General features: G+C 47.3%; 1 protein-coding gene across 1 annotated transcript in view; it reads left to right on the forward strand.

Moving 5' to 3' along the window:
* Window positions 1-22,500, forward strand: part of nrxn2b (neurexin 2b) — a gene marked incomplete at its 3' end in the record, with an annotated part of 685,387 nt that overhangs the window by 59,303 nt on the left and 603,584 nt on the right. The window contains exon 2 of the mRNA XM_080859771.1: window positions 1,008-1,025. Within this exon, the coding sequence (XP_080715897.1) occupies window positions 1,008-1,025 (18 nt within the window). The remainder of the gene's footprint in view (window positions 1-1,007; window positions 1,026-22,500) is intronic.

Raw genomic sequence — 22,500 nt, forward strand, 5'->3', positions numbered from 1 at the left:
TCTTGGCTCCAGTTCATTTCTCACCTCCCAGCCATTGCCAAGCGCTGGCCAGGCGAGCAGACGGGCTCCGCTTCTGGTTGCATTTCAAGCCGCGAATCTCAAGTCAAGAAAATAATAAGTAAAAAATAAAACAAAATGTGGCTAAACGTGATTTAATTGTTGGCAGATTGATGGTGATGTCTGGAAATGAGTTTATTCTGTCAGTTAATTGCCTCTTGGAGGTGGCCTTCTGCGAAGGCTTTCCCTTCCCTGTCTCACAGGCCCCGAGTAATTGAGACCATTCATATTGGATGTTACAAGGACACTCAGAAGGAACGAGAGCAGTTTATCGCAGGGATTAGGCCCCACTCTCCCCGACGAGAACAGCATAGAGAAGAGTACCAGGCCTTGATTTGTGTGTGTCTTGTTGAACAACTACTATTGTTGGTTGAAAAACCACTATGGTGTTTTGCGCAATGATGCTTTCGGGAAACCCGTTCCTAGTGGTAGAGAGGCTGGGATGTCCTATGTCGGAGCTGCCTGAACTGAACTGCACACACCTACACTGACGGTGTTGGGAGAATTAAAGCCTGCATTCTGGCACATTTCTGGTTTTGTGTAGCAGATCCCTGATGTACTTCTCAACTTTGCTTTGTAACCTTCATCGGAGTGGCCAAGGTCAGGCCTTCATAGCGCAGAGCTGCAGAGCAAGTTCTGCAAGGTTTCCTCCGAGCAACGCGACCCATTACATTGATACACACTGACGCCTCTGCTTTTGTTGGTGCAAGGTCTTCACTGAGCAACATGACCCATTACACCGACCTCTTGTCTCTGCTATTGTTGTTGGAAGCTGGGGCTGTGGTTGTGTCCAGACCACTTGATTGAACAGTGTGCTTCTTTACATCTGTCTTGTTCGATTCGTAGTCTGTTTATCTAATTTCGTTTTCTCTCTCTCTCTCTCTCTCTCTCCCTCCCCTCCCCTTTCCCCTACCTGTGCCGTGCTGTGCCGTCATCCGTTGCTGAATCAGAAGAGTATGCTGTGGAAGGTAAGGCTGATGTTGTTTTTATCCTCTTTCCCTCCCTCAGTCTTAAAATGGCGACCTCTATGCTGGAGGGCAGCTGGGTGATGTGCTTGTGTTGCACTCCCATGTCCCTCCACCAGGGGCAGTGGCATTGTCAGTTTGGACTGCGGTTTGGGCGACTCTTGGGAGCCTTCATTTTTGCTGCTTTCAAAAGGCAAAAAAAAATCCAAACATTATTTTCCTGTCTCTCTTTTCTCTCTCATTTATTTGGTTTTGGTTTTTGCAAAGTACCCTCCTCTCCTCCTTATTCTGTTTTGATTGTTCGAGACTCAATCGAAATGGTCACGGCTGGGACAAGCTTGTGTGCGCAGCATGAACAGTTGATGGGGAGATGAAATGAAACAAACCCCAGCAGGAAAGAAAGCATCTGCAATCTGCATCAGTGAAAACCCCAGCATGTCAATCCTCCTCACACTCTCCTCAGAGCCCCACTCTCCCTTCCAAAAATGAAAAGAAAACACAGCTCATGAAAGCCGTCTGTTGGGCCTTAAGATCCAGGGTTGTTGGCATCCTATCTCTTTATTAAGCATTAATTATGAGATTAGAGTTGGAGATGCCATCCTGTCCTATCTATTTACGAGAGTTAGTTATAAGACTAGAGTTGTAGATGCCATCCTGTCCTATCTATTTACGAGAGTTAGTTATAAGACTAGACTTGTAGATGCCATCCTGTCCTATCTCTTTACTAAGCGTTAGTTATAAGATAAGTGTCGATGATGCCACCCTGTCCTATCTCGTTTCTAAGCGTTAGTTATAAGAGAAGTGTCAGAGATGCCACCTTGTCCTATCTCTTTACTAAGCATTAGTTATGAGATTAGAGTTGTAGATGTCATCCTGTCCTATCTCTTTACTAAGCGTTAGTTATAAGATTAGGGTTGTAGATGCCACCGTGTCGCTGAAGCGAGCTCAGGAGAGGGTGAGGCGTTGGAGCCAGAGGAAGTTGTGAGTGTCGGGCTGATAAATGCGGAGGGGCATCCATCTGGCGGAGTCTGGCTTTTTAATTGATAGGCAGCACGGCGAGGCCACTGCTCACCCGCGCGTGGGCAGGATAAGCAGGAAGTCTATCGCTGTGTTTCCCACCCGTATCAGTCCCGCGCGGTGATGAATTACCTCTTCCAGGCAACCGCCACAGCAGCAGAATTGCCATGGCAACACAAGCAGGTTGAAGTTTTGTGTGTGTGTGTGTGTGTGTGTGTGTGTGTGTGTGTGTGTGTGTGTGTGTGTGTGTGTGTGTGTGTGTGTGTGTGTGTGTGTGTGTGCGTGCATATGTGTGTCGGCCTCTGTGTATGTGTGTGCATGTCTGTATATGAACTTGAGTTAAACACTTGTTTGGATCTTGTGAACAATCCATCCCTGCCATGGCCGTCTGCCTAGTGTTGTATGGATAAGAGCTTCTGTTCAGCGCTACAGGCCGCTGGATTCTGCTTTAGCGTCTGTTAGCATGGCGTATGTTAGCCTAGCGTCCGTTAGCCTAGCATCCGTTAGCCCAGCGTCTGTTTGGACACAGCACTGGCCAAAGCCTACTGTCTGTAGTGTCCAGAAACAGGCTTGTCTGCAGTTCAGTCAAGACAGTTATATTCTATTATTTTGCTTATTGATATTTAGTTTATTGTTTATTTTTCTCTCTTTTTTTGTCCCCCTCTGTGAATCTATTGAAGCTTCATTAATTCAGTTCAGTCTGTCATCGCTGACGTCTGTCTCAGTCGCACAGCCCTGTCCTTTTCAGAGAGACAGGTGACATTCTCCTGGTGTCTCTCAATCTTCCGCGCCGTCGTGCCGCCGTGCAGGTCACTGCCCTTCTGCAGCAGACCGAGATGCCTTGTTGTGAAAATGTCAACGCCATGAAGGTGCTGGCGGATGGGTTGCCGTAGCGGCGACATCCCAGAGTTCCCGGCGATCCAACATCAGGAGTGGGTGCCAGAGGGAGTGGTGGTAGAGGGTGATGCAACCTAGCAACCTCTCCTACTCTTGACCCTCCACTTTTAAAAATCGGCCCCCATCTCTTTCACTGCTGACCTCTTAGTGACTGATTGTGTGTGTGTGTGTGTGTGTGTGTGTGTGTGTGTGTGTGTGTGTGTGTGTGTGTGTGTGAGAGAGAGAAAGACAGACAGACAGTCTTTGTGTTTGAGTGAGAGAGCGAGAGAGAGTGAGTTCTGTCTGCACATGATCCTGGAAGCCCGGACCCATGGCACTGACCCAGAATGTGATGAAGAGTGCCATTTCGTTCTGTGCCACTGCCCAGCCGGCCTCCTCTCCAGGGGACCCAGGAGGCGAGCCCTCCGTGAGCCCAGCGACGAGCTCCGAGTCTGGGGCATTAGTATTCCGCTCCAGCCTCTGCTCCAGCCCAGGCCAGGCTTTGTCTGACAGACGCCCGGGCAGAGCTGGGGCAGCGCTCTCTTTTTCTGCATCCTAAGCCCTTACAGTGGTTTTAAATGCCAGTGAGAATTTGAGACAAAATGTTCTTGGTTGTTTTTCAAGCTTGGCCTCATCCTACCCCCTGCCCCCCCGCTTCCAACACCGCCCCCCTAACCTCGTGCTACCCCCAATCCTCATATCACCCCCCCCCCCCCCCCCCCCCGCCGGCTGAGCACTCTACCTTGCCCAAACACAAAGTCAAACTTATTTTGTTATGGCAGCCAAATCCGCAGCGGTTGCACCTTCGCTGTTTCTTTGAACTTCAAAAAACTGTACAGTTTTTTGGATGACTGACCTCAGTGTGTCTTCACTTTTTTGTCAAGAGAGTCACAGAGGTAAACTGCTTATTTAGGGTTTGCAGTAGTAGCAGTTAAAGCAACAGTAGTAGTAGTAGTAGCAGCAGTAGCAGTAGTAGAAGCAGTAGCAGCAACAGTAGCAGTAGCAGTAGTAGCAGTAACATTAGTAGCAGTAGCAGTAGCAGTAGCAGCAGTAGCAGCAGGAGCAGTAGCAAAAGCAGTAGTTGTAGCAGTAACAGTTATAGTAGCAGTAGTAGCAGTAGTAGCATTAGTAGAAGTAGCAGCAGTAGCAGTAGTAGCAGTAGCCGCAGTAGCAGCAGGAGCAGTAGTAGCAGTAGCAGCAGTAGCAGCAGGAGCAGTAGCAATAGCAGTAGTTGTACAGTAACAGTAATAGTAGCAATAGCAGTAGTTGTAGCAGTTACAGTAATAGTAGCAGCAGTAGCAGTAGTAGTAGTATTAACAGTAGTAGTAGTAGCAGAAGTAGCAGCTGTATTAGTGGAGCTAGTGGTCCTCCCAGATTAATGAATTAATTGGAGTTCACAGATCATTTGTGCTTGTAATTAACTTAACAGAGGAAAGAGCCAAGAGATGCTGGCTTCGGTCAGGAACATTAAAGGTTGATACTTCCTTCGGTCAGGAACATTAAGGGTTGATACTTCCTGCGGTCAGGGACATTAAAGGTTGATGGTTAATTGTTGCTCATCCTGATCCTGTTCTCAGCTAGCCGCGTGATCTGGCGTGCTCTTCTCCTGTTTTGGCCTATTTTGGGGCGTGCGGTCTCACTCTCATTAGTGACGGTGGCCTGGTGTCCTGGGGTTCCGTGAGATTGATGACTCGTGGAGACCTTGAAAGCCGTCGGGACCGCGGTGCCTATACACGGCTGGTCGCCTCCTCTGGCAGGGAATGTGCCGGAAATTGATGAGCTGCATGGTACGGTGACCTGTTTTCAGGGCTAAGGCTCCCATGTTTCAATATGAGTGTGTGTGTGTGTGTGTGTGTGTGTGTGTGTGTGTGTGTGTACTTGAGGCAGGGCTTACAGAGAAGAATTTTTACCAAGTTCAGGCGTTTAAGTGAATATGGGTGTGTGTGCATGTGTGTGTGTGTGTGTGTTTGCATGCATGTGTGTGTGATTGTGTGATTGCTAGCCTGTTAAGGAACCAGGAAACTGTTCTGATTATCTGTCAGAGAGAGAGAGAGAGAGAGGAAGAAATAAGAGAGAGAAAGAAAGAGAGCTAGATGAGTTGGATGGATCATGATGTGACGTAAAAACAAAAACAAAGAACCCAAAAAACACTGACTTCCTGGATCTGCATTTGTAGGGAGTTGCTGGATGTTTTTCCCCGTCCTTTGGCTCCAAGGTTGACTGGGTCCTCATCAATCTGATCAAAGCTAATGATCTTTGCTCTGCGGAACATCCCGGCTTAAAAATAATCTAAAAATTCAGAAATGATGGCTATTTTTTTTTCTGTGAAATGGAACTTTTGGTGATTCATGTAGATATGGGATTACAAATTGAGTCACAGTGTAGTTACGGGAGATTACTTGGGATGATCCAAACCAGATTATGGATTTAGTGCTTAGTGCGGAAGATAGAGAGAGAAATAAAAGTGCTTTTCAGAATAGTCCAGGGCATTCTGCATAACAATCATACACTAATAAGACTATGGCTGAACTGTAGAGCTTTGGCCTATTTCAGGACAGTGGGCTTTGGGTGTATTGTCTCTGCAATCATGCCAAGCAAGACTGCACTGGCTGTCAGTGTGTGCTGCGCCTGTTCCTGTTCCTATTCCTATTTCTATTCCTAGTCCTATTCCTGTTCCTATTCATATTCCTATTCCCATTCCCATTCCCATTCCCATTCCCATTCCCAGTCCTATTCATATTCCTATTCCTATTCCTATTCCTATTCTTATTCCTAGTCCTAGTCCTATTCCTGTTCCTCCTGTCCCTGGTTCTGTTGCCCTCAGGTCACAGGGGATGGGGTCAGCTAATGCACCTGTAGCAGGGAAAGCCACTTGTTATGTTAATGCGGAGGACTCATAAACACCTTTTGACTCAGTCACAGTTTTACTTCAGAAAAGTACATAATTGTACTGCTGCAGTGGTAATTCAAATTAGTTATGTGACCCGCAACCCACACTAAGTCACGCTTATTCTCCCTAGCTGTGTGTGTGTGTGTGTGTGTGTGTGTGTGTGTGTGTGTGTGTGTGTGTGTGTGTGTGTGTGTGTGTGTGTGTGCGTGTGCGTGAGTGTGTGTGTGTGTGTGTGTGTGTGTGTTTTTATGTATGTGTATATATCTCTCTCAAACATGGACACACATACACATCAGCACTCAGAACTCTCTGATTGACTCACTCTCTTTCCCACTCTCTCTCACACACACACATACACATACACACACACACACACACACACACACACACACACACACACACACACACACACACACACACACACACACACAAGCGCACGCAAAGCAGACAAGATGAAAACTGTGATTAGCATGTGTAATTCGCACTGAGGGACCAAAGAAGGAGAAAGCCAGGGACAATCGCTCTCTGTCTGTTTACTGAAATTGCACCATCAATGTGAAATTAAATCCATTTTCTAAAAAGCCATCCTACGCAACACTTCTTTCGAACACGGAGTTACAAGTCTATTCTCATTGCATGCTTCATTTAGTGGTGGTGGTGCATTAAGATAACACTTGTTCCTTAACTGAAGACCATAAAATAAGCATTGATCAGGGGATGCTGAAAATACTTTATATCATAAATAAACTTTATATATTTATCTATCTTGTATTCATGTACTGCATGTCAGATTAAACGCACTGCCATCGCTATCTGTGTGTTTTGTATTGTACTATTGTACTGTGCGTGTGCATGTGTGAGTACAATACAAACACACATAAAAACACACACTCACTCATTTACACATACTCTCTTTCTCTCTCTAACTCTCACACACACACAAACACCTCAAACCCTGACTATCCATGCGGCTCTCTCTCTCACCCACACACACACACACACACACACACACAACCACACACACACACACACACACTATCTCTCTCTTTCTTACACACACACACACAAACACACACACACCTCAACCTCTGGCTATCCATGCAGCAGTGTTGCTTTCAGCCTGGGATCCATTTTATTAACATTCGTTTCTCTATCCATGCGGCTCACACACAAGGACACACACACACACACACACACCTCAACCTCTGGCTATCCATGCAGCAGTGTTGCTTTCAGCCTGGGATCCATTTTATTAACATTCGTTTCTCTATCCATGCGGCTCACACACACACACACACACACACACAAGGACACACACACACACACACACCTCAACCTCTGGCTATCCATGCAACACACACACACTCACTCTCTCTCTCTCACACACACACACACTTTCAGCCTGGGATCCATTTAATTAACACTCATTTTGAGTCAGTAAACTTATACCAACAAGAATGAAAAAAGAAAACAAAAGCAAACAAACAATTAAGGATTCTTTGATTTCCAAAAGGCCCTTCAATGGCTTACTGTGGCTTCAAAAGAGTGTGTGTGCGTGCGTGTGTGTGTGTGTGTGGGGAAGGGGGGTTATTAATGTAAAGCACACAAAGTCGTCCTTACACTGATATCCTCTGAAGAGTCAGGATCTGATATCCACTTGGCAAAACTTATGTGGGCTTATGTGGGTGATCTCCTTACCCCAGGACAGTGTGTATGCTAGTGGAAGCAACAAAGCACATCCTAAAGCCAGTGCTGTGTGTCTGTGTGTGTTTGTGTGTGTATGCGTGTGTAGTATATGTGTGTACAGGTTTAGGAGATGGGGAGGGGGCAGTAGAGATAGTGAGAAAGTGAAGGCTTCTGTGTGTGTGTGTGTGTGTGTGTGTGTGTGTGTGTGTGTGTGTGTGTGTGTGTGTGTGTGTGTGTGTGTGTGTGTGTGTGTGTGTGCGAGTGAATTTGTGTATCTGTTGTGGCAGAATGCTTGAGGATTGCTGACATTCTCTTATTTTCGTCTTGACATCCCGTCTCACTTTCATAACCAGATTTGTCTTCTTGACTCCTGCAACTGGCAGCTCCGTCCAGATGAGCAACATTTCACTTCTCCTCTCCTCTCCTCTGTCTAGTTTGGATGCAGCTCTCTGCTCTCAAACTTTTCGATTTAATTAGACAGCCAGAGAGGCATCATGTTGTAAATCACAGTCGTGCTGCAGTGGGTGAGAAATACAGACAGAGAAATACATAAGATATCCACGCTTCCCAACGGAATGAAGATTAAAAGAGAAAAATGCAGCCATGCTATGCAGGTAGCCCCCAATCAGACAAGAACGAGTGAAGATAATTATCTTAATGCATGAAGCATTTATTTATAGTTTGAGGTGATGCAAGAGATGGTAAGAGTGAGTCATGTTGGCAAACTTTCCTCGTTGCGAGCTCTGTTTAAACATACACAGACCTTCACCACTCTGCTAGTGTGTGTGTGTGTGTGTGTGTGTGTGTGTGTGTGTGTGTGTGTGAAATAACCAACCTCAGCCCTCCTTCACCTCACTGCTAAAGTGGAAATCTGATTATGATAATCATGATCATGACCAATTCTTCTCCTAACGATGACTGACCGCTTTACCATTACATCTTTGTGTCAAGACACAAACTCACACACACACACACACACACACCTACCCACACACACACACACACACAATGCCACAGTCTGTAGCTGTACGTTTCTGGAGGCATGAGACAAGACAAAGCCCACAGCCCTAGCCACCATGCTGCTGACATCATGACTCTTTTTATTCTCTCTCTGTGGGTTCCGTTTGCTCCTGATGAGGAGGTTTCTGTTCTGTCGGTTCTCCTGGGGGGAACTGGATTAGTGCAACACGACACCTTTCAGGCCGCCTCTGTCTGAGGCACTGGAGCTGTTTGTGAGGCCAATGAATGGTGAGGTTAAATGTATGGGTTTGAAGGCCTGGTCTGGCCTGAGTGTGGGTGTGAGTGTGTGTGTGTGTGTGTGTGTGTGTGTGTGTGTGTGTGTGTGTGTGTGTGTGTGTGTGTGTGTGTGTGTGTGTGTGTGTGTGTGTGCGTGTGTGTCTGTGTGTGTGTGTCTGTGTGTGTGTGTCTGTGTCTGTGTCTGTGTCTGTGTCTGTGTCTGTGTGTGTGTCTGTGTCTGTGTCTGTGTCTGTGTCTGTGTCTGTGTCTGTGTCTGTGTCTGTGTCTGTGTCTGTGTCTGTGTCTGTGTCTGTGTCTGTGTCTGTGTCTGTGTCTGTGTCTGTGTGTGTGCGTGCGCGTGCGTGTGCGTGTGTGCGTGTGCGTGTGTGTACATGTATGGGTTTGGAGGCCTGGTCTGGCCTGTGTGTGTGTGTGTGTGTGTGTGTGTGTGTACATGTATGGGTTTGGAGGCCTGGTCTGGCCTGGGCAGAAATGGGATCAATAGGCCCCTCATGCCCCAGCCGCCTCTGAAATAGGTCTGCCTACCTCAGCCCCCCATTACCCCTCTGCTAAAGAGTGTGTGTGTGTTCTTGTGTGTGGGGGTGTGTGTTTGTGTGTGTGGGTGGGGGGGTCTGCCTGGGGCTTTTCCCCAGTGTTTCCCCCCTCCCTTTGTGAAGGGAAAGTGTGTGTGTGTGTGCGTGTGCGTGTGCGTGTGCGTGTTGATGGTGAGCTGGAACTCTTGAGTGTGTGTTCGCCTCTCCTTACATGGCCTCCACGGCCTCCATTTAGATGTTGAGTATTCCTCAGAGAATTCCATCAAGTAATGGCTTTCTTCGATCAGAGCGTTAGATCTCCTCTCTCTCTCTCTCTCTCTCTCTCTCTCTCTCTTTGTCTCTCTCTCTCTCTCTTTGTCTCGCTCTCTCTCTCTTTTTCTCCTTCTCTCCCTCCCCACTCCTACAACCAAGGCAGAGCTGTGCAGAGGGCGAGGCAAGCAAACTGTGATCTTAAATGGAGATCGCTTTCAATATTTCACTGGCGACACTTTCTCTGTGGCCTGGTTGACATGGAAACGGCTGTTGCTTTTGAGGTAATTTTCAATGGGACACTTTGTGGCTGGAGTTAACACCTTTGATACAGCACTCACTCGCACCCACGCACGCACAAACGCAGGCACACACATGGGCACACACAAACACACACACACACACACACACACACACACACACACACACACACACACACACACACACACACACACACACACACACACACTCATGAGTAGTTAACACCTTTGATATAGAGCAGGGTAAAGGAGATGAGGTGGCTGGAGTGCTTTAAGCAGGAGTTTTTTCTTATCAGCTTCCTGATGGGAACCCTTCAAGAAAGAGACTCTTAAAATAGTCACTGCATTGAATTATCCACGTCAAAGACACATTCAAGCCTTGGCAAATGGCATTTAAGTAAATACATAATCAGTCTGTGAATGTGAAATATTTTAAGGCATTTTTGTTACGCAATCTATATAGGCTGCATGGTTAATGTAGTTTTTGTATGTATGTGTTAAATATGGGGAATGTATATTTAGTGTATTTGTGTTCACATCTGCGTCCCTGTGAGTGTGTGCGCTCTAGATTGCGGTATTGGTTTGAAAGGATCTGAATGGTGTGTGTTTGTTCCAGTTTGGGGGATTTATCTCAAAGAAATGTAAAATATGTGTGCGTTTGTGTGCGTGCGCGCGCGCGTGTGTGTGTGTGAGTGTGTGTGTGTGTGTGTGTGTGTGTGTGTGTGTTTGTGTGTAACCTCTCTCTGATGCATATAAAGATGAGCTGCCTCCCCGTTGGTGATAAATATGAAGTGCAGATGCACAGCATGGCATCCCTCTCACCTGCTGAGTTACCTGAACTCTCTCTCTCTCTCTCTCTCTCTCTCTCTCTCTCTCTCTCTCTCTCTCTCTCTCTCTCTCTCTCTCTCTCTCTCTCTCACACTCACACACACACACACACACACACACACACACACACACACACACACACACAGTGAACATATAAACAGATACCTGCAAATGCACTCACACTTGGAAGATGGCACACACATACACAAAGAGATTTATTAAAAGCATAACGACTTGAAAACTGTCCATACACTTTTTTATGTTTCACACACGCACACGTGTACACATACACAACACACACGCACGTACACAAACACAAACACACACACACATACGCACGCGTGTACACATACACAACACACACGCACGTACACACACACACACACACACACATACGCACACGTGTACACATACACAACATAGACCGACACAACACACAACACACACACACCAATGTGCCTCTCATTGTTCTCAGGGAGCAAACATCTCTTTTCCTCACTATCCTGTCACCTATCACTGTGATCTCGACTATGTCTGTCTGGGACACCAGCTTAGCTAGAGGACATATGTTGTATAATTATGTGTTGTATAATTATGGGTTAATTCACTAGCAGTCTGAAGCGAGGGTTGTATGGGTTTGAAGGCCTGGTCTGGCCTGTGTGTGTGTGTGTGTGTGTGTGTGTGTGTGTGTGTGTGTGTGTGTGTGTGTGTGTGTGTGTGTGTGTGTGCGTGTGTGTACATATATGGGTTTGGAGGCCTGGTCTGGCCTGAGTGTGTGTGTGTGTGTACATGTATGGGTTTGGAGGCCTGGTCTGGCGTGTGTGTGTGTGTGTGTGTACATGTATGGGTTTGGAGGCCTGGTCTGGCCTGGGCAGAAATGGGATCAATAGGCCCCTAGTGCCCCAGCCGCCTCTGAAATAGGTCTGCCTACCTCAGCCCCCCTTTACCCCTCTGCTAAAGAGTGTGTGTGTGTGTGAAGTACACACACAGAAACACACACACAAACACACAAACACACGCACTCGCACACACACACGCATGCACACACTCGCACGCACACACTGCATAATTGTTGGTTAATTTACTAACGGTCTGCGGTAAGGGCTGTTTGAAGTACACACACACACACACACATATACTCACACACACACACACACACACACACACACACACACACACACACACACACACACATGCCCACACACAAATGTACACACATATACTCACTCACACACACACACACACACACACACACACACACACACACACACACACACACACACACACATGCACACACACACAAATGTACACACATATACACACACACACACACACACACGCACACACATACACACTGCGGTGAGGGCTGTTTGAAGCTCTTGCTCAGGCCACGAACCCCCTGCTGGTATGGATGAAATCCTACCAGACCATCTCAGGGTGCGGGAAGACCGATCCTGGCTGTCGTCTCAGGGTAAGGGAAGACAGATCCTGGCTGTCGTCTCAGCTCCCCGGCAGCTTTATTCCTTTTCTTGTTTTCCTCTGCTCACTTCTTTTGATGTCCTCACAGGACCCAGTTCTTGGCTTACTTATTTCAGTCTTAAGCTCGGGCCGTTTCTGGCTGCTGGACTGGGACACACACACACACACACACACACACAGACACACACACGCGCACGCACACACTCACTGCTCGACTGTGGGAATGGACGCGGTGTTGTTTTTTTCTCAGGTAGCTGCAAAGATCTCCTCGTTTAATCACTTATGCGTATGAATGTTTATGCAGTCTGAACATATGCTAAACACCAGACCAGCATTTGTTGCAATGTAGAACACATAGATCACTCTGTTCTTTTGTTTTTTTAACTGTGTAAGGAGGGAAAGAGAGAGAGAGAGAAAAGTAGAAGAGGCGGTAAATAAACTCACACATACGCTGGCGTTGTCTGGCCAGCTGGAGAGCTGTAATCTTGCGTGGCCTAGATCTCTCAGCAATGCTCGGCCATAATTAGTGTTAAAATGTGGCCGAGTGGATGTGCTTAGCCAGATTAGCTTGTTATGCTCACTATCGCTACCCCCCCCCCCCCCCCATCCTTGCATCATTACTCAGGAATAAGAGCAGACTACAGGACTGCTCATGGAAGAGTGGCCTCATTATTGCAAGACAAAATATTTCGATTTTTGTTTGATTTTGACTTCTGTTCTGCGTTTGAACAGAGGCCTTTTATAATAATATGTGGTCATAGGCAGCGTAGAGCTATTAAGTTGCCCTTGGCTCGAACCCTGGCCATTTCTATCTGTGGTCCTTTGATCTTCAGTGTCGTCAAGCTCCCTATAACACACTGTAAGCCATCCAAGCTCCCTACAACACAGTGTAAGCCATCCAAGGTGGCATTGTGTGAGTGTATATGTGTGTGATTGTGTGTGTGTCTGTGTGTGTGTGTGTGTGTGTGTGTGTGTGTGTGTGTGTGTGTGTGTGTGTGTGGTGTGTGTGTGTGTGTGTGTTGGTGGGGGTCACTGAATACCAATGAATAGGTCTTCTTGTGCAGCTGCACTCCGAGAGACACTGATAATGTTTCTTTGTGCTGTGTGTGTGTGTGTGTGTGTGTGTGTGTGTGTGTGTGTGTGTGTGTGTACTGTATGTGTTGTGGGTGTGTGTGTGTGTGAGACACTGATAATGTTTCTTTGTGCTGTGTGTGTGTGTGTGTGTGTGTGTGAGAGACACCGATAATGTTTCTTTGTGCTGATGCATGGCACAAAACAATTGAAAACAAAAAAAAATCTGGCTGCAGATCCTCGTAATAGGAAAGTACCACACACACCAGTACGCTTGGAGGAGGGGGTCGATTGAGCTGTCACCTGCAATCCAAATCCTCCCAGACAGGTTGATCAATGTTGGCCGGCTAAGAGATAATGAGCTGGTTTGGTTGTCTCCCCACTGCCTTATAATTGAACAAGTGTCGCATGGGTTGGTTGAGTCGAGGCAGGTCCAGGGAATTGGATGTCTGAAGGAGACTCAAAGACTGCTCATTCAGGTCTCGTTCAGGTCTCATTCAGGTCTCGTTCAGGTCTCATTCAGGACTCACGCTTAATAGAGACGCACGGCACTGATGCTGACTCTAAGCTGGGGCTGATGTGGTGCAGGTTAATTTTGAATGTGTGTGTGTGTGTGTGTGTGTGTGTGTGTGTGTGTGTGTGTGTGTGTGTGTGTGTGTGTGTGTGTGTGTGTGTGTGTGTGTGTGTGTGTGCGCGTGCGCGTGCGCGTGCGCGTGCGCGTGCGCGTGTGTGCGTGTGTGTGTGTGTGTGTGTGTGTGTGTGTGTGTGTGTGCGCGTGCGTGCGCGTGCCTCAGCCTTCAGTAGTGCTGGGTATCTGGGAGGCTGCAGTCTAGTGAACACATGTTGTGTTATGCAGCGCTAATATACCTTTACTTAAACAAGCAAGCTACACTGCTAACACTGATAACCTTCACATGTTCAATCACGGGAGGGAGAGGGAAACAATCATATTGTTTGTAAAACCGAGGGGCTGTTGTGTTGTGCGTGCGTGCGTGAGTGTGTGTGTGTATGTGTGTGTGCATGTGTGTGTGTTTGTGTGTGTGTTTGTGTGTGTGTGTGCTACATGGTGTAGTTCATAAACACCTCGCTCCGGGCTAAATCAGTTTAAAGTCTTTTGTGTCGACGCGCTTCTGAAGCGCATCACCCCCATAAGCACCAGAAGCAGCAGCTGAGCATAGGAGAGCGATGCCAGGAGTCCAAACCATCTGGCCCCTGTCTGCAGGCTAACCTCTCCTCTTTCCTCTCTCCTCTCTCCTCTTTTCTCTTTCCTCTCTCCTCGTTCCCCTCTCTCCTCACTCCTCTTTCCTCGCTCATCACTCCCTTCTCCTCTCTGCTCCCTCCTCTCTCCTCTCTCCACTTCCCTCTCTCCCCTCTGTTATCTCTCCTCTCTCCCCTCTCTCCCCTCCTCGCTCCTTGTTCACATCTTTCCTTCCTCCTCTCCTCTCTCTTCTCTCTCCTCACTCCTCTCTCCTCCCTCCTCTTTCCCCTCTCCCCTCTCTCCCCTCTACTCACTCCTCTCTCCTCTCTCCTCTCTCCCCTCTCCCCTCTCCCCTCTCCTCTCTCCCCTCTCTCCCCTCTCCCCTCTCCTCTCTCCCCTCTACTCACTCCTCTCTCCTCTCTCCCCTCTCCTCTCTCCCCTCTCTCCCCTCTACTCACTCCTCTCTCCTGGCTCCTCTCTCCCCTCTCCTCTCTCCCCTCTACTCACTCCTCTCTCCTGGCTCCTCTCTCTCCTCCCGGCTCACCCCATCCAGTTGCCATCTGGTGGTTTTGTGGGAGGCAGGTGGTTGGAGCGGTTTTCTGTGCATGTGTTTGCCTTCACAGCTACCCTCCCAAGCACTCCACTCCCACACACACACACACGTTTACACACACACACACACACTTACACAAACACACGCTTACACACACACACACACACACGTACACACACACACACACACACACACATGCTCACACATACACACACACACACACACACACACACACACATACACGCACACACACACACCCCGGAGCAAAGCAACACACACACACACACACACACGTACACACACACACACACACATGCTCACACACACACACACACACACACACACACACACACGCACGCACACACACCCCGGAGCAAAGCAGTGATCCAAAGGCAGTGGAATGAAGCTATTCGTCACCACATGATGCTACTTTCAGTCGTATATTTCCCAGCATGATGTGAGTTTCAACAGCTTTTTTTCTTTTTACATTTTTTTTTTTCTAGGCTTTTGTTAGAATCAAACTTTGTGTGTTGTGTTCAGATGCTTAACGCAGATACTCTACACTGATTTGAGGACAAAGGTGTGTGTGTGTGTGTTTGTGTTTCTGTGTGTGTGTGTGTGTGTGTGTGTGTGTGTGTGTGTGTGTGTGTGTGTGTGTGTGTGTGTGTGTGTGTGTGTGTGTGTGTGTGTGTTTGTGTGTGTGTGTGTGTGTGTGTGTGTGAGTGTCTGTGTGCCTGTGTGTCTGTGTGTGTGTGTGTGTGTGTGTGTGTGTGTGTGTGTGTGTGTGTGAGTCCAGATGTGTGTCTGGGTCTCCTCACTGAGAGGCATGACTGCTTTCTGACGCTAGTGAATGAGTTTACTAAATTAAGTTGGTTGTGTGGTTCCATGTAAGCCTGACCACTTCGCTGTACATCTCTTGCCAGCCTACTGAATTCTGATTTTGACTTCTCTGTAGTCCATATGGTAGCTGAGGTCCATGTGTGTGACTGTGTGTGTCTAAATGGCCGCTATAATAGACTACTGTGCTCATTTTCTGACTACAAACTCTATTCTGACATAGAAACCCTTCTCTGTAGTTCACATACAGTAGTAGCTGAGGTCCATGTATGTGACTGAGTGTGTGTGTGTGTGTGTCTAAATGACTGCTATAATAGACCTCTGCGCTCATGTCCAGAACCTTCCACTGTTCCCCCACCCTGTATCTGCTGTTTGACCTTTTTGCGGAAATGTTATCCAAAATTAGTTGTCAAAACTTGTGGCCACGTGAAGTGTGCTAACCGCCTCTTGTAGGACTCGATCCCTCTGACAGCGACCTGGCTGCTGACCTTTTGGATTGCACGCTCTGCAGCGAGTCTGTTCCCTGCCAGAACAGGTCTCCTATTCCATTATTAAAAAGAAACATACCATCTTAAAGGCTTAAAGGCTATAGAATTGTGTGAAAGTTTCAGGTAAAAGAATAAAAAATAATACTTATAATAATACTTATCATTAAGTAAAACAATCATGATACTAAATAAACTGATACATTTCATTATGAAAGGTCATCTAAGCCCTCTAAGGGATTAACCTGCCAACAAAGACATATATATTGCATGGCATATTAAGATGGTTGTTTAGTGGCTATCATTAGCCCCTCCTCTCCATGAGTGGTGTTCACATATGATTGGCTGGGAGAGATGACAGTCACTGTAAAGGTCTGTTGATTGTTGGTTGTTGTTTATAGAATGGGAGCATGTAGAGTTTCAGTTACTGATCATGAGACTCTGAAGGGTCCCTGACATTTTTTGAATGAAAACAAGAACTCAAACCTATTTATCGGAGCGCCAGGCTACCACAACTTATAGCCATCTACCTTAATTATTTAAAAACATGCGTCTCGCAGCCTTGAACTACCTTCAGTCCGTAAATAAATAAACAAAAAGACGACCCGTGTCGTGATGCTTCTTCCTTTGGCCCAGGTGGTAGCTCACACCTAGTCAGATCCACCCGATCCGTGCCAAGTTCACGGCGGAGAAGAGCCGCTACGTTGGCCCTCTGTACCCCAGCGAGTGTGGGACTGGTGCCCAAAGGTAATCTGAACAAGTGCACTGCACAAGTTGCCACAGCGTAAATAGTTTCTTTCAAATTACAGCCGCTGCTTTCAGCCGAAAGAGCGCATGAATATTCATGACGTAATGTAATGGCTTTTAAAATAAATATCACTGCTTTCACTCAAGCCGCCTTCATTATGCCCTGGTAATGGGGAAAAGCACTTTGGCTGCCTTGTTTTTTGGGCTTTTTTGGGGGGCTTTTGTCGGGGGCTTTTGCCAGGCTTGTTGTGAGCTGTGGTGACAAATGTTTGGCAGATCCCAAACTCCTTAGTGGGATAGTCACGAAGCGCGAGAGCAATTTGCTGGAGTGCTGATGTGTTCTTTCTCTCTCGGGCAAAGCAGATGTCTTTATCCGTGCGCAATTATTACATAGCATCAGGCATTTCCTTGGATTGAATGGCAATTTGTCTAGGACACTTTGAAACCACACACTCACTCACACACACACACACACACACACACACACACACACACACACACACACACACACACACACACATACACATACACACACACACACACAAACACACACGTCACAGTTCACCTTTACACTCCAATATCCATTTTCAGTTATTTTCTCGGTTTGCTTGGCATTTTTCTGCCGTCTGCTTTGTTGCTCTGCTACTCTCTCTCTCTCTCTATGTCTGTCTGCCTCTTTCTTTTTCTCTCTCTCTCTCTCTTTCTTTTTGTCTCCGCCTCTCTCTCTCTCTCTCTTTGAGACCCTTAGAATTCTGTCTGTGTTTTGAAGGTATTAATTGAGTTGTCAAGCTTCCTTTGAAGGCATAATATGCCTCGCCTTAAGACGCCATGTTTCTGCATCGTTAGAGCCAGAGCCCCCCCCCCCCCAACCCCCCCACCCCCATAGTAACCCCTGTCTGCTACTGATGTATCCTGCCTCTGACCTCGACTCTTTGAAGACGGCAGATCAAGAAAGAAATCATGGCTTACTCGCTAACCCACTTCCTCATTCCCGCCGGCACACCGTACAAGTGGAAACACGAGCCGGCTAAATGAGTGCCGCCGACTCGACTCGAGTGCATCTCAGCCGATCTCGGCCTGCTCGGGCGAGCCGGTGAACCCAGGGTCAGAGTGTTGGGCAAAATGGAGCGGGGAAAACAGGAACTGCATTTCCTGTGATTGGTTTTTGCTCTTGTGCCACCTTGAATGTGCTACACAGCTGAGTGCAACACTCACCGCCGTGGGATTTTACATCTGACTCACATACACACTCACACACACACACACACACACACACACACACACACACACTCACACTCACACACACACACACACTCACACACTCACACACTCACACACACACACACACACACTCACACACACATGGGATTTCACATCGGACATTTCACCAGTGTAGTACAATCAGCTTGTTTTCAGTGTGGAAATTAGCTGGATTAGCAGGTCTTGCCTGTTGTACTGTATTCATTAGTATAAATCACTTAATTATTGTATTTCATTTTTAGTAAACCTCTTAGAAAAACTTAAATGACTAATTCTAGAAAATATATATTTTTAATTAAACAGTAGAATATTCTATGTAGCAACCTGATATAATAAATGTGGATTTTAAGTAGTTCAGTCATTTTTATTTTATTTTGTTTTATTTTAAACATAATACATAATATAGAAAATGATGATAAAACTTTCAAATACCACTATTTAGTTTTGGTGTGAAGATTAAATTGTGGAACTCAGATATCTTGTTATGATGTCCCTCCTGTTCTCCCAGGCCTAGAGTCTAATCTAGATGGGAATTGATTCACCGTTATCAGGACTTAATGTATCCATAAGTCACTGGTAATGGAGTCGGTCATCACTGTTAGAGTTAATAGCAATCTGTTACATGCACACACATGCGTGCACACACACACACACACACACACACACACACACACACACACACACACACACACACACACACACACACACACACACACACACACACACACACACACACACACACACACACACACACACACACACACACACACACACACACACACACACACACACACACAGGTGTTATCTTATTTACTTACAAGCTCTTATTCCTCTCCTCCCTACAAGATCACTCAAAATGTCTGCTCACAAGCCAACGCACAGTCTCTAACTGCCTCTCCTGCTTATGCGTCTTTACCTCGCGTCCTCACCTCCCCCTCTATCTGATAATTCAGTTCAAAGATGGCCAATGCCAAGCCCACTGTTTCAATCCCTTCATCCTCTCTCTTCCTCTCTCTCTCTCTCTCTCTCTCTCTCTCTCTCTTTCTCCCTCACTGAAAGAAGCACTCCTTTCCACTCTTGTCTGTACGCTCTCGGTATGTCTAACAAAGTGTCGTCTTACGACATCCTAAAAGCTTCCTTTTAAACTGTATCCACCTCAGTCTGAAAGCAAACAGGTGAGAGAGCTTGTTAAACAGAATGGCGCAGAAGTGGCCGGTGATAAGCCTGCCGTGTTAGCCGTGTGGGCGCGCGCCGAGACCAAGACGCCAGAGTGGATTACGTCCTATTTGAACACTCTTACCGCCCTGCGTGTTCTACACACACTCACACACACACACACACACACACACACACACACACACACACACACACAAGAGGCCAGTGCTACGCTACGCAATTCCCCTATTCCACCTTGCCTTTCAGGCAGTGGACCTCATTTCCAGAGGGCAGACACATTAAAGGGAATGTGTACACACACACACACACACACACACACACACACACACACACACACACACACACACACACACACACACACACGTACACACACACACACACGTACATACACAGGAGGCCAGGGCTGTGGGATTAAACGTTGGTAAGGCGAAAGTGCAGCCAGCCACGTCTGTCCATGGCCATTAAAACTGACATTTAGAGATTAACAGTGAAGCATTGTGAGACATTGAAATTGCAGGCTAGACGAGACGGGGCGAGACAGAGACTATGTGCGGGCGACTCGCGATGCAGCGCTCTGAACAGGGCTCCGATGGCGGTGGCCTCCAGAAAAGAAACAAAGGCAGGGGGTTGTTTACAAGCGCAAAATGGAAGGTTTGCCATCCGTGGTTTCCCAGCAGAAAATGGCAGGTTTGGAAATAAAAGTCATTGAGCCAGCTCTCTCTGGATACAAATTAGCTGACAGTTTCTTGTCTCTCTACCCACTCGCGCGCCGACTCCTGTCATCTAAATAGCACTCTGGATTGTTGTTTAGGCGTCAGCCTTTCTTTGTGTGTGTGTGGCGCAGGCGTTATTATATTTGCAGAAAAACAGCTCCCTGTGAATGCAGAGCGCTATTGTTCGGAGGACTTAGACGGTGAAGTGGTGCGGAGGAGGAGACAAAAGGTTACCCACGGTGGGAAGGGGACAAGAGGACGAGAGGAAAGGTTACCCACGGGGCGAGAAAACGAACAAGAAAAAAAGGTTCCACCACAAGCGAGAATGAGAAAGCGAACGAGGGAACGAAGGGTGACGATGGGGGAGGGGGAAGGCCACTAACCCGAATGAGGCTTTGCCAGAAGATTCAGCTACGCATTCCGCTTCATAATCCGCTTTCCTCTGCCCTCCAGACGGGTCTGCTGTAACAATGCTCACACCCATGGGAAGGAGCGCCACAGTTACACACACACACACACACACACACACACGCGGCTATATACATGTACACACACAGACACACACACACACACACACACACACACACACACACACACAACTATATTTATGAATATAGTATATACACACAGACAGACACATACACACACACACACACACACACACACACACACATACACAAACAAATATCCCTGATTCAGAAGGCTAAGGCTACTTTAAGGGACCTTAAGGGCTACTATAAGCCTAACCCCAGCCTCTTGGACTGCTCATCCTAAATGTGATCTCCCCATCTTCCCTGCAGCTCTCCAGGTGACCCACCTCACGCCGTCACTGTTAGATGCTGCTGCAGCCTCTGATGGATGAGAGCAAAGCACAGGAACCATCTCTCTCTCTCTCTCTCTCTCTCTCTCTCCATCTCTCTCTCTCTCCTTTTTCTTTCTCTCCCCTTCTCAATGTCTTTCTGTTTGCATCCCTCTCTTCCTCTCCCTCATCACCCATCTGTTTTTCTTCCTCTCTGCTGCTCTCTCCCCTCTCGGGTCATCTGATATTCTCTCTCTATCTATATATCTCTTTCTCTCCCTCTCTCTCTCTCCATTTTTCTCCCTCTCGTCCTCCTTCTCTCCCTTCGGGCCACGGGTCTCTAACAACGCTTTGTTTTTATTTGGCCCTTTCCGACAGACGGGGAAATTGACTGATGTGAAGAGCATGGCGGTTCGGTTTGGCTTGGTTTGGGGTGGGAGTGTGAAATGCGTGGCCTCCTGGCCCTGGGTGGCCGCTAACAGGGAATTCATCTTTGTTTTGACATCTCTTTCACTTAGAGCGGAAAGAAGACCCCAGTCAGCCGGCAGAAGGAGGGGTAGGGGGGGAGGAGAGGAAGCTGGCTCTAGCTCTAGCTCTAGCTCTATCTCTAGCTCTAGCTCTAGCTCTAGCTCTGCCATGCGTGAACACTACCACCACACTCTGGCTTTGATGTGGGCACTCGAGTCTGAAGTTGGAACTTCGAGACGCTGCTGACTGTGGAGGACATTTGGATTCCTCTCAGATCTGTGCCAGACATGTGCAAGATCTGTGCCAGATCCCTACCGGAACAGAGCAGCAGAGGTCAGCCTTTTCTCTGTGAAGGCACTTGAAAGTCATCCCAAATCAGACGACGCGTTGGGATGTGTTGGAGAAGACTCAATCTGCACGAGTGCCATCTTCACATCTAGTACAGTTGCTCTGACTCGGCAGCTGGAGACCTGGATGACACCCCATGAATATTTCTGTGTGTAACGTCATGTCCCGTCATGTCTTCTGGCCCTTCAAGCCTGTCACTGTCTATACGGCTCTCATACTGGAAGCATTTCAGTGAAATGTCTCCCATACTGTGCTCTGTGATCTAGAATCCTCCTTTTATTGGATTTCAGCTGCATTTTATCAAATTTTCATGCTTTTTGCCACTGGCAATCCACTCAGTATCGACGCACTCACCGTTTTGATGGCCATTGGTACTGGCGTCTCTCTCAGTGCAGGTCTTTGGCATGGCTGGCTGCTTTGGGTGAGTGTGAAGCTTGTAAATGAGGCATAAAATCAAAGTTGGTTTAGGGCTGTTAGACGGTTTAACCTGCGAGAGACCCACTCTCTTCTCCCAGACTCTGCCCACAACAGAGACTAATCAGCCAGGACTTCAGCTGCCCAGTACAGTTTCAGCACAAAATATAAAGCTTTGGATTTGCGGAGCTGATAAAAATCTCCATAGTTCCATATTCATGCGTGGCAAATACCTTTTAGACCACAGCTGCTGGCATTTTCAGGAAGAAAGAAAATCACACATGCAGCAGCAGACCTGACCCATGCTTGCATCGCTAGGTTTTATTGAGGTACA

This window comes from Sprattus sprattus, assembly GCF_963457725.1.
Source record: "Sprattus sprattus genome assembly, chromosome: 21".
NCBI classification, from domain to species: Eukaryota; Metazoa; Chordata; class Actinopteri; order Clupeiformes; family Clupeidae; genus Sprattus; species Sprattus sprattus.